At 48.4% G+C, this 15,037-nt stretch overlaps 1 protein-coding gene across 1 annotated transcript; it reads left to right on the top strand.

Moving 5' to 3' along the window:
• Nucleotides 1-9,093: 9,093 nt before the first annotated feature.
• Nucleotides 9,094-11,677, top strand: TMEM218 (transmembrane protein 218). Its single transcript, XM_066203422.1, has 3 exons — nucleotides 9,094-9,200; nucleotides 9,467-9,569; nucleotides 11,152-11,677. The coding sequence occupies exons 1-3, from the start codon at nucleotides 9,097-9,099 to the stop codon at nucleotides 11,284-11,286; spliced, it is 342 nt and encodes a 113-aa protein (XP_066059519.1). The 5' UTR covers nucleotides 9,094-9,096; the 3' UTR covers nucleotides 11,287-11,677.
• The last annotated feature ends 3,360 nt before the right edge of the window (nucleotides 11,678-15,037 follow it).

Here is a 15,037-nt window from a genome sequence, read left to right as displayed (position 1 = left end):
CCGCGAGATGCATAAGAGCAAAACCCAGTAAATCATTCAATGATAGATATTAAAAACAAGACAGGGTTTTGGGACATTTCCTTGAGGCTGAGCCTGGCTTAAGCACTGCAGCAGGTTGGAAAGGTACAATGTCCCTTCCAAATTGCTTACAGGGAGGGTGTCCAACCCGTCAGGAGTTAAAAGATGCTACAAAGGAATCCCTAAAGACAATTTAGGACTTGTTTCAGGCAGGGTGTTTCTCCAAACTGTCCCACCAGCCCTTCATCCCTCTGGCTCGGACACTACATTTGGATCTGTATCCAAATCACTCATTAAAATTTGTGCTGGATTTTTAGGAGATGTTTAAGGACAGGAATATTTCCCTACACCTTTCCAAACTCTCTCCAGTAATGACTTTTAAGAAGTGAGGAGAAAATTCAACATCAACCAATTCAGCCTTAAAAGCAACGTAGGGACCATCCACACAGAGAGTCGTCTGTCCAAACCCAACAATGCTTGGGCCAAATGTGGGATGAAATTAAAGGATTCCCTAAATTTCAACTGTTTAGCTCATGGAAGATTTCTATATAGCTTGATTTTCCCTCCATTTTTAGTACTTCACTTACTCACAGGACAACTCCTCTTTTTACCTGTGCACATGATCTTCCTGGAAATAATAAGAGTCAACCCCAAAAGATTTAAAACACCAAGACAACAGTGTTATTTTTGATGCCACCATCATTTAAAACTATCTCAGACACACAAACGAGCATGTAATTTCACAACTAATAGATAAATACATGGGAGAATATAATTAAAGGGTTTATCAATAATCCATAGGGACAAGGAGGATATATTAAGGATAAATGATCAATGCCAGGATGGCTCTAGATTCCCAGAGGTTTTCCTATGCAAGATTAAATAAGATTAGGTTTATTTCTTGTGAGAGGTTGATAGATTGATAATAAAGAAAGTTAAAGCCAAAACAAAGGATTTTTCCCAACTGATGGTTAAAAATCCACCAAACAGCTGGGATTGAGTGGGAAAACATGTGAAAAATGGGATTTCTCCCCTCCTCACGCTGGCTGAGTGGGGGTTAATGATGGCTTGTTGAGCCAGGAAAGCATTTTGGGGTCCTTCCAGAGGGCAAGTGATGAATAAATGGCAGGTTATATATATTTTGATTAGAAAATCCCTGCTGCCAACTTACTCCTCTTAAATGTTTAATTTCAAGGCATAATAAGTCCTCGGCTGGTTTTTGCTGCTCCTTCGGGCTCTCCTGTGCAAAGTTACTGAAAGCATCTGACTGACTGATCCTTTCCCAAGCATTTCCAGGGATAAATAATAAAAAAAGAAGGCTCTGGATGTTTAAAGTGACTTACCTCCAGCACTCGGACAAGCTTTGGAGTCTATTTTCCAGAGGCAATATCAGCTGATTGAGATAGAGATGGGCTGAAGGGATACCCATGGGTGGGAAACAAAAATTATAAATAATTGTAAAACTATGCCTTGTGCAAATACTGCAGAAAACCAAACCCAGGCTTGGTCAATAGGCTGAGCCCCCCCTCCAATTTATGTTTCCCTTGGATATCTGCAGTACCTGACAGTCGGCAAACGCGACGCGGAGATGCTGATCCTGCCCTTTTAAATTTTTGACTCCACCTGAGATGTTTCTTCACCTTGGCTGGGCTTTGGCGCTCATTCCCCATCCTCCTTGGGGTTCAGCTCGTGATGGGAGTTCAACCTTCACCTGCAGCATCTCCTCACTGAGCTATGCCAGCACCAGCCTGGCTTCCCGGGAGCTGGTGAAGGGAGAAGCGGAGAGATGGTCACAACTCTTTAAAGATGCAAATTGAGAAGCAGCCATCATAACAAGAGAGCTCTGCTAATTCTCTTACGAGTATGCAGATTTCGACGCTGACTTTTCCTAGGCTTATTTGTTTTATTTAGCAATAAATTTAATACCAGGTCCCTGAAGCAAAGAGACAGATGGACTATAAACTTTGAATTTTGAGTAGTTTTACTTCCTTAGGTTCGTGTCATCTCTGATGTCTTCTGAAATTACATCTTGGAAAGTTCTCAGGGATTGAATTCTGCTTTTTTACAGCCCTCAAAGCCATTTGATTAGCTGCCTTTTATTTTTTTTTTTTTCTTGTGCAGGTTACCTGAAGGATCTTAAATACCATCTCAGTGATTCACATCCTTGGCTGCCAGAGCTGTCTCAGGGAGTTGCCAGTGGACCTGAGGAAACCAAACCACTACACAATATCTTCTCCGCAGGCAAAGAAAAGCAAATTTAGTTTAATGCATCCTTTGGGATGGAAAACCTCTGAGATCTGAGACCAAAACCCCTGGGCTGAAATAAAATGGTGCCCTTGCGGAACACAGGGCAACTGGGGTGGGGTTTTGGAAGGACCACAAAGTCATAATGCAGCAGGAAGGATTCATCTCCTTTTTGTTATTTTTTGGTTTTTGTTTTTTTTGGGGGGTTTTTTTTTGGGTTTTTTTTGCCATCCATCAGCAATTAAAAAACTAGGTTGGAAATGAGGAGAAACAACTGAGAGGTTGGTGCAGCCCAGGGAAGCCCCTGGGAGGAGGGTGGTCTCCATCCTTCAGTTGTCCACAGGTGGCTGGATGAATCCATGCGTCCATTGAATATCATGATGGTCAGATACACAAGAACATCCTTTTTACCGACAGCCCTGAGGTGTGTGAAAATTTAAAATTTAATCTGGAGGTGTAAAAACCACATCCCATGTGCTCAGGAGTCAGGGAGAGGTGAACTTAAGGGTGACACCGTGACTTTTGAAGTTAACTGCTTCGACCCAGCAGATCTGGGCCCAGCCAGGTCCCATCATGACTAATCTCCTTACCGCCACACACAAATAGGGAAGGAAATTAAATTTAAAGAAAAAGAACAACAACAAAACCCCTGCATCATTTCCAAGCTCCAGCTCAGGAAACAGCGGGAAAAAAAAATCGATATGTGTCAAATGAAAAAGGGGAAGAACAAAGGTGTTGCAAGGAGCCAAGAATAAAACCAGAATGAAAATGCAAACGGGCTTGACTGCCAAAAAATCCACCTGCCTGAAAGTCCTGCAGGTCTCAGCAATAAATTTGGGCCATTTCAGCAGTTGTTGGTTGCTTTCAGTCATCCAACATCCCACCATGGGCGGGTGTTGCCATCACTCAACCCTTCCCAGTTTTAAGACATTATTGACTGCTCAATTGCAATGGAATTATGACAGATGATTATTACGGGCACATTAAAGTCTAATGAGCGGCCAGTGATTAATGAAATTGTGAAGAATACCAAAAGAACTAATGAGGATGAGCCACTTGAGATGAGGTGGTGTGGGTTTCATTATCAATGGCTCCTTGGTTTCTCACCTGCAAGCTCTTGGGTGAAAAGGAAGAGGAGGATTACACAGCTAAAGGCACAAGGATTCCAAAGTGATGTTGCAAGGAGGACCCATATTGGTACTCTTTAAAGGTAAGATTGGTGGGGAATAGCATTTCTTGGGGAAACGTGTGGGAAATAGAAGTTTCTTGGGAAAACGTTTGACTGTGGGCTTTAGAGCCTTTGGGAATGTCATTAGAAAAGCAAATTTTAATAGTTGCCATCTCTCCAGACCCTGTTCTTGACTTTCTTTTTCTCCTCGGTCTTCTTATACTCATTTTCCATTAATTCTTTACCTCTTTCCTTTAGCTTTGCCTCTTCTCCATCCCTTGCAGCACTAATGGAGGTCTCTACAGCCAAATTTCAATCTCTCAGGTAGTTTGTCTCCTCCTTCCTCTCCTCAACTGGAACAGATTTTGCCACAATATCAACCCATGTTGACTCCGTGGGGATATGTCATCCTGTGTGGGCCTGATGACATTAAAACACCCCCAGGAGACCACCACAGGAGCTTTCTTTTTGTAGGGTATTTAGGGAAATTGCAGCAGTTGCTTGAACTTCAGAGAACCAGGTGTCCAAAAGCACCAATTCACAAATTTACTGGACTGAACTAAAGTTGCATTTACTATAACAAGTCACCAAACCCAAATGATTATCAACTTCCTTCCTCTTGGGAGTGATGTGAACCACAAGAGGAATCATAAGGTGTGATGACAGAGACACCCGCTCTTCCTCCATCCACCTTCTCCAGGTGCTCCTGGGTTGAGGTCAGTCTTGTCCCACACAGGGAAATGTTTTCTCTCCCCCACCAACCAGGGCCTTTTAGAGGCATTTCCACTTGCTGGGATGGGATTTTTTTTTTCTTTTCCATTTGAAAAATGACTTCATATTCCATTTTATTATTTCTGAATGTTGCAGGATTTATTCTGTTTGAAGTCTTACATCCTCGTTTCCTGTCAGGATGATTAAAATTGATTTCCGCCATCAGCTAGAAAAAGATAATCTGAAGTGGGTTCCTGTGAGAGAGAGCTCTATCCCCACTGGAGACATTACTAACCCTCTCCTATTATTTTAGCTTTCTTTTTTGGGGGGTTGTCTCTTTGGAAGAGGACAACTCAGTGCTTCTCAGCCATAAGTGTCCTCCAGGTAAGCTGGGAAGAACGATTTAACCTCATTTTCCCCATCACAGAAAGTGGACTGAGGGATTTAAATAGCTCTTGTTTACCACTGCCACCCTCCTGGCAGTATTTTTAGAGAAGTAATTGGATCCTCCTGACGCCCTCGCTTTGCTTTCTTGACTCTACATCCTCTGACCCTACACCTGCACCTGTCCCAGTTTGTATCTGGGCAAGCTGAAACGGGATGGGTTTTTCCCCAGCATTAAGCTGGGTGGTTCCCAGTGCACTCAGAGACTTTGCAGGAGGAGGAGGGAGGGATTTGGGCTGGGAAACCATTGGGAAGCTGTAAAACATCTAGCCGACAAAGAAAACATGGAAAAAATTAGTTCAGAGGACAAGTGGCACTCAGGGATACAGCAGTTCCAACATTTACCCACCTCTTAAATCGACTAAACCTTGAATATTCTAAATAAAAAAATCAATCAAAAGAAATTAAATTATTTTTTTCTAAATCAAGTCAGTACATTTTTATAATTGATTAAATAAATTTTAACATTAATAAAATCAACTAAATGCTGGATATCCTGAATAATCTCCAAAATATCCCTAAAATATAACTAACATCGTTCCAAGCTGAAGGATCCTGGGGCCTCATGACCACGCTGGTCTGCAGCAAAACCCCATAAGCAAATTTATGCAAATGAGGGGGACCGGTTGTTCCTATCACACCAAGAATGAAACGTTATGTGTGCACTGACACTTTTTTCCCCAACCACCATCTCCAGCCTCCCAACCCACAAGGAATCCCCCCAAAAAAGGGGTCCCCAGACAGGTCCCCACCATCCAACAGATCCCCATCACAAGGCTTAAACACCCTTACAAGAGAGTAATTTAACGCCATTCCCAGCTTAAGCTCCATATCTACCGGGCGTGAAATTAGTTCCAGCAAGCTGCAAATTTGCCACTAATAAAAATATTTAGCAATTCGCTAGTCTTTAAATCAGGAGCAGAATATTTTCTTTCTTGCATCAACGCCTGTTTCTTTTTAATTCTAATATTGGAGCATCGGGGAGCTCCAGCCGTAAAACTGGAAGTCTCACGACGGCGCGAGCGGTTTTAAATCAGTTCCCTCAGCGCTTCCAGCTCCGCCACCAAGAGTTTGATCATTTATTATCGTTTGACACTAGGCCATGGTGGTTGTTTTGGCCACCAGGATGAGCTGGGCATGGTGGATTTGCAGGTTTGAACCCAAAAGAAGCCGTCCCCACCCGAACCCGCCCTGTGTCCAAGGGCTGCTCCTCTCACAAGAGAGCTTTGATCCATGTGATCCCATCTTGCAGGCCTTGAAGGAAGGTGACCTCTCTGTCCTGTGCCAAGTGTTTAATTAGCCTCAGCACTAATTGCATCTCTCTGCCAAGCCTGTTTCATCCAATGCCAGCCTCAGGATCTTTGTCACGCCTTTGCCAAGAAATGCCACAATTCCCTGATCTCTTCCTTGGAAAAAACTATGCACGGTGATGACACATCCTTCAAATCACTCCTTTTCCTTGGCAGGACAGCAGAACCCATCCACTGGACAGCACTGAATTATTTGTGCCCAAATAAATCCTTTGAATTGGGTTTTCTGGGCCACGAGCACCCAACAGCATCTGTATGACTCCGCTTCTCCTTATTTAAAGCAGATTATTGCTTGAGAGCCTTGCCAGGAAAGGCTTTATGATACCTGTATTGTGGATATCAAACACATTGGAGCTGGAATTAATCATCACCACGTCATTTGTCATCACTTTGATGTGTCCTGTCCCCAGCACAAGGGTTTGGGTGCAAATGCCACAGGGTGCAAATCAAAAGTCTTGGAGAAACCTGAATGTGTGACACCAGCAAACTTCCCAACATCAACAGTTATCCTGGAAAAAACCACCACAGATATGAAACTTCTCCCAGAGTCATTCAAACAACACAAAAATCCTCAATATTTGCTGCTCTCCCATGTTTTTTGGTTGACCTTTAATACCCAGTATTGCTTTTCTCCCACTTTCTGTTACTTCTTTTTTCCAGGTGCAATGCAAGACTGACACAAGCACTAAATGGGACGAAATCCCAGCAGGTAAAAGCTGGAAGGAAAAGTCATTTTAGGCCATCAATAAACGATTCTTTGGCAATAAACTCAGAGTTTTGCATTCAACTTATGGGCTGACAGAGCAGTCTGCAAGGCAAATCCCCAGCAAGGCATTTCTGACGCTGGGAGGCGGCTGAGATGCAGAAGAGTGACGTGTTTAGGGTGATGAGCTTTGCTGCAGATGAGTTGAAGAAATTTCTGGTGAAGGTTATGCTTGGAGATATCACACCAATGGGGTTGGTTTTCCCAGTTTTCCTTATCTGTGGGTTTATTCGCCTTCATTGTGCTCAGAGAAACCTGCAGCCTTGCTGTGATACCATATGGGCTGTGCAAAAACATATTATTAAATATTATGTATCATATGTATCATATGTGATATGTTCTATATTATATGAAATATTAAATATTGAATACATTCAATATTAAAGGGATAAATATATAAGTATTTTGGAGGGTGTTGGGCTGCTGGGCATCATTTAAACTCCAAAGTTGTGCTTGAGTTACCATCAGCTCTACTGCCATGGTGGGGTTAAAACCAAGAAGCAGCATGGCTCAGAGCTGGCCATTGGATGTACATATAAATGCAATATATACAATATACAGTTTGCCCGGCTGTCTATTGCATTTATTTTTCAACTTCTGGCCAAATATCTGGGCTGTGGCATGCTCCACCAGCCGGATCAATAGCTGGATGACTCAAGCTCTCTGCTTCAAACTCTTGAACTGGCTGGACATTGCTGCTGCTACTATGAAGAAACTATCAGGCAGCACCAAGACATGGAGAGGAGAAATAAAAACCCAATCAATATGGGAAGAGGTTAATGACGCCGTTGGAAAAGCTGTGGATAGGAGGTTCAAGAGAAAAATAAGGCAAGGAAAAGACTTACTGGCTGATGAATAAAAGTTATAACTTCTAGATGAAAAGCCAAAAGATACAAAAGGAATGGCAGAAGGAGAAAGCCCCAGTTGAAAACAGTTATGAGAAAGAAATTTGGGTTTTAAGAAACTACCACTTCCAAAAGAATGCAAAGAAGTGGGAAAACAGAGAAAAGCAAAGGGAGATTCCCAAACAATGGGAGCAAACGTTTAATTACTTATCACCAGCAGGAGCAGGAAGCACAGGGAACAACAGAAGAGAAAGACTGGGAAAAGAGCAGCAGAGATGGACATCAACAAGGCGGGGATTGCAGAGGGGGAAAACCCTGCCTGGTGGGATTAACAACACGAAGCGGAGCAGGAAGGAGTTTGCCATCAAACATACGTTTTTAATATGTTGGCAGCCGGTTGCCACTCTATGCCAAGTAAAGGCAGGTGTCGGAGACAGTTTGTGCTCTGCTTGCTGGAGCATTTGGTGTCATGCTGGCGACTCTGATCTCATCACAGAAAAAGGCAGGTCGGTGCTGCACAGAATAATTAACCGCTGGTTTATTCCTCCCCTTGAAAGGAGCGACAGAAAACGCCCACTCAGGTGACATTCTATGCAGCCAAAGTACTGCAGACTTCAAGCAGTTGAGACAAAAAATATCAGTGTTTAGGGTTTTTCGGGTTAACTGGTAGGTGAGCCTGGAGTGCCTGGGGTTGGAACAAGATCATCTTTAGAGTCCTTTCCAACCCAAACTATTATGTAATTCTGAGATTCTATGATAAAGTCACTCATCAAACCACACTGGCCTCGGTCTGATGGGCAAGATGTGATGGTGAAGAGACAGGATTTATAAACAAGCTGAAATATTTATTTTAAATGGAAATTCCTCTTGCGTTGATACCGGAAGATGCTTGTTAGCATTGACTACCCTCCCCAGCTTGGCTTGGCTGCCCCAGCATGACTGTTCCAGAACCCTGCTGTAGTCCCCATGTCAGCATTACTGTATTAACGAAATCTGCCTGATTTTGGCCCTAAATATAATTGACGGTGGGGACAGCTCAGTTTGGGGTTTTGGGGTGAAAGCGTGTTCAGAGGTGCTCCCTGGAGCAGGGTGGGCAGGAGCTGGGTGGCGCCGGCCAACGCGAGGTAGCGAAGCACCGATCTTTCTGCACCGGGAAAGGTGCAGGGAAAGGAGGGAAATTCACATTCCACCGGGAGCAGCTGCGAACTCCGGGACGGGGGCAGTGCCGCGGGCTGGGGAGCGGCCGGAGCGGGATCCTGGGGATTCCATGAGGCCAGGAGGGCCGGGGGTCAAGAGGACTGGGAACGGAGTGGTGGCCGGGATCGGGGCCGGGATTGGGATCGGGATCAGAGCCGTGGTCGGGCACTCGGTCCCCGCGGCGCGCCCCCGCCTCCGGCGGCGCGCGGAAACCCCGCCCACCCCTCCACCTTCAGCCAATGGGAAACGCCGAGAGGCGCCAGGCCGGGCAGGGAAAGCGGCGGCCACGCCCCTCACTCCGCCCCTCGACCAATAGACAGCGCGGGGCGCGCTGCGGGCAGCGCTGATTGGCCGGGGCGGTGCGGTTGCTAGGCAGAAGCGGCGGCGCGGGGCGGCATGGCGGGCGCGCTGGGCGTGGGGCCGGGGGTGCTGGCGCTGCTGCTGCTCTGGGCCATGGCGCTGCTGCTCGTGCTGGCGCTGGTCCGCGCCGGCCGCGCCCGGTGAGCGCGGGGACGGGGACGGGGCGGGACCGAGCCCGGTGAGCGCGGGGACGGGGACGGGGACGGGGCGGGACCGAGCCCGGTGAGCGCGGGGACGGGGACGGGGCGGGACCGAGCCCGGTGAGCGCGGGGACGGGGACGGGGACGGGAACGGGGCGGGACCGAGCCCGTGAGCGCGGGGCCGGGCCGGGCCGGGCCGGGAGGCGCGGTGAGGCGCGGCGGTGCGGGCCCGCCGGCGCTGAGCTCGCTCCCCGCTGTCCCCGCAGGGTCGCCGCGGTGCCGGTGGCGCTCGGAGCCGCCGCGCTCACGGCCGCGCTGCTGCTTTTCCCCCGGGAGGGCGAGAGTCCGGCCCCGGCCGGCGCTGAGGAGGTGAGCCCGGGCGGGAGCGGCGGAATCCCGGCGGTAGCGGCTGTGCCCCGGGGTGGGCCCCGAGAGCAATGCCTGGCCCCGGCTCCTGGCCCGAGGCCCCGGGGATGGGCCTTTTCCTTGGGAATGGCCCCGGATGGATCTTTGCCCCGGGGATGGGCCGCCAGGATGCCCTGAGGCCCCGGGAACGGGCTTTGACCTCAGCGATAGCCCCGGCAGCATCCCCGGTGCCCAGGAGATTGCCCCGGGCTGCCTTTCTGGTCTCCTGCGGCTCCTTCTCCGGCAGTGTCCCGCTGGCACAGGCTGTGTCGCTCGTGGAGCCGGTAACTATTAATTCCTCTGACTAAATTGCTGATTTACACACTGGTCGACCTGACCCGTGGGCTTTGGCTCCTCTCCCCCCGTCCCCAGGGGCTCTGTGCAGGGGTTGCTCTCCTGCTTCTGTCCCTCCCAGCTCCAGCAGCCTCTGCTCCCTCCCTGCCCTTGCCTTTCCTTATCGTTTCCCTTCCAATTCTGCAGCCTTTCACCTTCCCCTCAGCTCTGTTTTGTGATTCAAGCCCAGTAACAGCTCTTTAGCTCTCTTGTAGGTTCTTGCCGTGCTTGAGCGTGAAGCCATCCGCGCGGTCAGGCACAGGGATCTCCCCCAGTTTTTGGATCAGGCTGTCTGAGCTGCCACCTTGAGCTCCCCCAGAGCTCCTTGGGCTTTGAATACTCAAACTTTTGTGGCCTTTCAGGTGCCGTTTCCTCTGTTCTATTATTAATGCATGTTAATTATTGCTGTTCTTGTTCTGTGTAAATCGCTACTAAAAGATACTTGTAATGTTCTTTTCTTCTGCCTGTGTCACATCTGACCTGCTCGTGTGAAGGTTGGGAGTGAGATGAAGGGCAGCCCGGTGCGTGTTTGTTGCCTGGGAGGCAAATGGAATTGGAAAGCTTATTTTTTTTTACGGATCTTCAATTGGACTGGACCTGCCCTGCCTATCAATAATACATGACCTGGGCTTTCTGCACCAAAACTCTGCTAATTGGCTAATTAAAAAGTGAAACGTGCAGAAGGAGCCGGCGCTTGGCTCACCAGAGACTCTCTGCAGGAGCACCAGGGCTGAGCTAATGCGATGGATAAAGCTGAGCTGGGGCTGAGCAGAGCTCTGGGGGGTCTGGGGAGCAGAGAGGGGATTTCATAAACAGCCTCTTGCTTGGGGCTTCTCTTTGTGTCTTGCCTAGCTACCATAGCTTTCCTTTTTTTTTTTCCTTTTCTCACTATCTCCCTTCTGAAAGGGAATCAGGGCTGGAGGTTTGTGACTGGGGAGAACTGCTTTAGGGTTTGACTGCTGTCTCTTCCCTGTGCTCGGTACCGTGCTGCTCCACATTAGCATCCCCAATAGCTTTTTGCAGGGATCCTTGTTCTCGTTTGTCACACACCGTGCATCCCAGAGAGTGCCCATGGCCAAGGATGAAAAGCAAGGAGAGAAATCTGGGGGAGCCCCAGTGGTTCTTATTTCCAGGACACAGTGTGCTCCTTCCAGCTCCTGGAGCAGGCTGGGGCTGTGACGTGCTGGGATCTTTGTGTTTCTCTTCCCTGCAGATTGTGGACACCTTCCTCATCGGCCGCTTCATCCTCCTGGCTGTGATGAGCCTGGTCTTCCTCGGGTGCCTGTTCCTGTTCCTGATTTATCACCTCATGGAGCCTGTGTATGCCAAGCCACTCCACAGCAGCTAGAGACAGCAGTGTCTGCAAAGAGCAAATCCTGATTTCATGGGAATAAACCTGAAAGAGAGACCAGCAGACTGCTCTGGAGGTGACCATGATGTTCTTGCCAAGCTCAGAAAGAGCCAGCGAAGCAAGTGAAGTCTTTGCTTCATCTGAAAAAGCAAAGTTTGGTGTGAGCACGAGCCCCTTCCTCCCCAGGGGGTTCAAGCCTCTGCACCTGTAAAGGTGTGTGAACCTCTGAATCCTGCTCTCGTTTACGGGAGAGCTGAGATCCAGGCACTTGGTGCTGCTCCTGGTTCAGTGCAGTGAACTGAACCGAGATGGTTTGTTATTGTTATCCACAAGAGATGATTTGTTACTGCTCCTTTTTCACTGTGGTTTAATAAATTTCTTTGAGAAATCCCCGGCTCAGGCTTTATTTATTCCACAGGGATGTCACATTTGGCCACACTGTGGTGAAAGTGCCCATGAGAACTGCCTTTTTCTGAGGCAGATGTGGGGGTTTGAGAAAAAAAGAGCCAAACAAACATCAGTGTGTGGCTGTGGATTGTTTGGGATGGTGCCTTGGACTGGAAATCAGGGGCTTTGGAGTGGGGAGTGAATAACATGCAAAGTGATGCCAGAACAGCGAATGGAAAGCTGCCCTCCCCAGGAGTGAGGGAGAAGCTGTGTCTGACCTCCCTTGTGCTGAGCAGTCCTGCCAGCCATGGAAAAGCCCCTTGCTGATATCTGAGTGTTGCCTGCCTGTGAAAGCCCTGAGGTGACACTCTGGGTGCTGCCAAAGGCTGAGTTGCTGCTGCCCTAAAACTTCAAACCATTGCTGGATGCAGATCCTGCTGAAGCTGCTGATCAACACCTTCCCTGTCCCTCTTTTCCCCTCTTGCAGGAGAAAACACTCTCTATGTTTTGCAGGAGCAGCAATGGGGTTGAATCCCATTTTTGTCCCTGTTTTTGGGAGGAAGCCATTGGAAGAGTCTGTGCCCTCAGTGGCAGCAGTTTATTTTCTTGCCTGAAATCTCAAAAGGCTTTTAAATTGCAGGAGAGAAGCATTTTTGGTGGCCTGGAGCATCCTGTGACTGTTCTGTAGCAGGGAAGAAGCCTTTACCCTCCCTGCTGCACTGGGGAGAGGTTCCCACAGGTGCCCAGGTCACAGGTGGGTTGGTGGGTTCTGTTATGGTTTGTGTTCTCCAGCCCCACAGGGATGGAGCTGCTCAGCCTTCCATGGTTGAGCAGGCAGTGAGGTCAAAGCCAGTGAGACAGCCCTGAGCAGTGGCCAGGGTCAATACAGCCAAAAACTTGAGGGCAGAAAGTCAGATTTTTAATCTTTTCCTGTTTTGGAGATTTTTTTTTAAATTATTATTTTTCATTTTGAACTAAAGATAGTAAATTAAAGAACCGACTGGCTTTTTCCAGCCCTGTCCTGACAGCTGTCAGTCACCAAGCAGGGCTTTCAGGACATGAAAGATTGATAAGGCAGAGCCAGTGGGCGTGGAGGTGATGCTTCCCCGGCAGAAAATGCCCCAGCACCCCAGAGCACTGACTCAGTCAGCTAAAAAAATGTAAGTACAGTCCCGAAAAAAGCAGAGAAGAGGCATCTCCACTTTCCAGACTGCAGCCACGCTCAATCCCTTCCTGTCCTGATGCCCGTGTCCAAGGGAGCCGAACGAGCGTGTTGAGGAAATGCTGAGCATTTATGCAACACAAGCGTATTGGGGTCTCCTGGTGATTTTGATGTTACGCCTGAAACAAAATTCATATTTAATTCATCGTCTTAATAACGTTTATGAACACGGGGTTTGTCTGGCAGCTCCAGCTCTGTGCCTGCTGTGTTGTTATCCCTGTGTTTGTGGGATGATTCGGGGCGCCTCAGCGGCATTTCACCAGGGCTTCAGTCCAGCAAATGGGAGGGAAACCACGGCAAAAGCACCTGGGGCACGAAAAACCCAGCCCTAAAAACAGAAATGTGAAACTTCTCCCCAATTTGCACTGTAATTAAACCCAAATAAAGGCTTTTTCTGTCCCCTTAAACTGTTTGTGACTAAAATGGGTCTAAAGGCTGATAGTGCAGCAGTTATTTTGGGGAGAGCGGAAAGCCGTGCTGCAGGAGAGACACAGTAGCTCCTGCTAAAGGAAGCCATTTCAGCATTTTCCCAAAAACCCCATGAACGGGGGAAAGAGCCTCTTGTGTTTGCACCCCCACCGAGACATTCTGAGCTTCATCCTTCGCAACCCTTGGCAGTGGGGAACAACCAGCTGGATGAACTCAACCCGGGCTCTCCGTGTAGTTATTTGTTCTGGGGAGTTCTGCTCCTCCCCGCATAGGGGCTTTCCAAACGGTTCCTGTTTATTTTTGGAAAAGGAAAGACCACGTCAAGGAATTGGTATGAGTCAGAGCTCCTTCCCAACCAGCCCCAAATGGTGGGATTTTTGCTTCCATCCCCATCCCAAAGCTCCAGCTCCTGGAGGATAACCCCTTGCTGGCACATCTGCCTCCGTCTAGCAGCCTGATCCTTTATTTTGGAATAGATGTGCCACAGGAGGGCAGGTTTGTTTAAACCCCAACCTCTCAGTTGCTGGTGAGAATTCTGGGACCTCGGAGGGTGTTATAGCCAAGGAGCCCTGCTCCAGCCCGTTGGAATTCTGGAAACTTAGATTTTAAGATTTCAGTACATAGCAATAAATGTGAAGCAATATGGAGGATTTGGGGCGTTGTCTAAGTCCATTTTACCTCTGTTTTCCACCTTGCTAGTTACAGTTCACAACTCGTGAGCTCTAATAATAGTAATATAGATAAGAATTAATAACCACAGAGTCCAAACACGAAACTTCAGCTCCCGTGTATTAATCCCGGTTCAAACACGAAGAAGAAAAGAAGATAAGAAAACCAACATTAGCACAAACTGATCCAACCTTCCTCTTGCAGGATAAGAGAACCAGATCTGCTGAGTCCCGAAGTGCAAGCTCCATGTAGGCAAAAAATCAGGCTGAACCTCAGTGTAAAAAGCTGTTGTGCTAAAAGATCCCACGTGTGCCAGGATGAGGGCAGGCTGCTTTCAGGTCAGCTGGAAAACCAGTCCTTTTCTTTCCCTAAATTCTCTGCCTGGTTTGCTAGAAATGAGCGGGGATGCCCCTGCACCAGGATGCTCACCTGCCTGAGGGCCGAGAGCAGTGCCAAAGCAGAGATGGAAGGAGCGGGGGTGTCTGCAGGGGAAACTCCTCTCCTTGATTTAAGGTCCTTGAATGACGGCAATTCCTCATGTCTCACGCTGCTCTCTGCTGGCACTTAATTACCCTCACTGGAAAAACTGCCCTCAGATTTCCACCTTGACTTTGCTGACTTCAGCTTCCCTGCTGTTGGATCCTGATTTGCCTTTGGCTGCTAATTAAAAAGCCCTTCAGCCTTTGCCAGCTGCTCCTTGCATAGGTAATCACAGACCGTGCCCCAGCCACCTCTCCACCTTCCCAGCAGACCAGAGGCGTTCCTCCAAAATCTGTGCGGCCTCCTCCCAGTCTGCCTGCTGGTGAATGGCATTGCTGTGGTGGGGGACTGTGGGGGCACCTCTAGAAAAACGCAAATGCTGCCCTTACCGAACCTAAAGAGCCCGTCTGAGCTGGGATTTGTCCCATCACAGCACAGAGGTGGACACCTGTCCCTGCTCTCAGAGCAGTGCCAAAGGGGATCGTGGCAGAGGGAAAGCAGCAGCCCCTTATCCAGCAGAGGAGGAACAAGGCAAATTGTCTTCCAGACTCCTCCCAGAGG

The sequence above is a fragment of the Chamaea fasciata genome, unplaced genomic scaffold (assembly GCF_029207755.1).
Source record: "Chamaea fasciata isolate MVZ Bird 193981 ecotype frontalis unplaced genomic scaffold, bChaFas1.0.hap1 SCAF_24, whole genome shotgun sequence".
Lineage (NCBI taxonomy): Eukaryota > Metazoa > Chordata > Aves > Passeriformes > Sylviidae > Chamaea > Chamaea fasciata.
The sequence above is the reverse complement of the archived record's forward strand: the minus strand, read 5'-3'. Positions and strand labels throughout refer to the sequence as shown.

What these genes read in the sequence shown, in the direction of transcription:
- TMEM218 (XM_066203422.1), top strand. Translation starts at nt 9,097, where the DNA reads ATGGCGGGCGCGCTGGGCGTGGGGCCGGGGGTGCTGGCGCTGCTGCTG. An exon ending in GTCCGCGCCGGCCGCGCCCG is followed by an intron (nt 9,201 to 9,466) that starts GTGAGCGCGGGG and finishes CTGTCCCCGCAG; the next exon opens with GGTCGCCGCGGTGCCGGTGG. An exon ending in CCCCGGCCGGCGCTGAGGAG is followed by an intron (nt 9,570 to 11,151) that starts GTGAGCCCGGGC and finishes TCTTCCCTGCAG; the next exon opens with ATTGTGGACACCTTCCTCAT.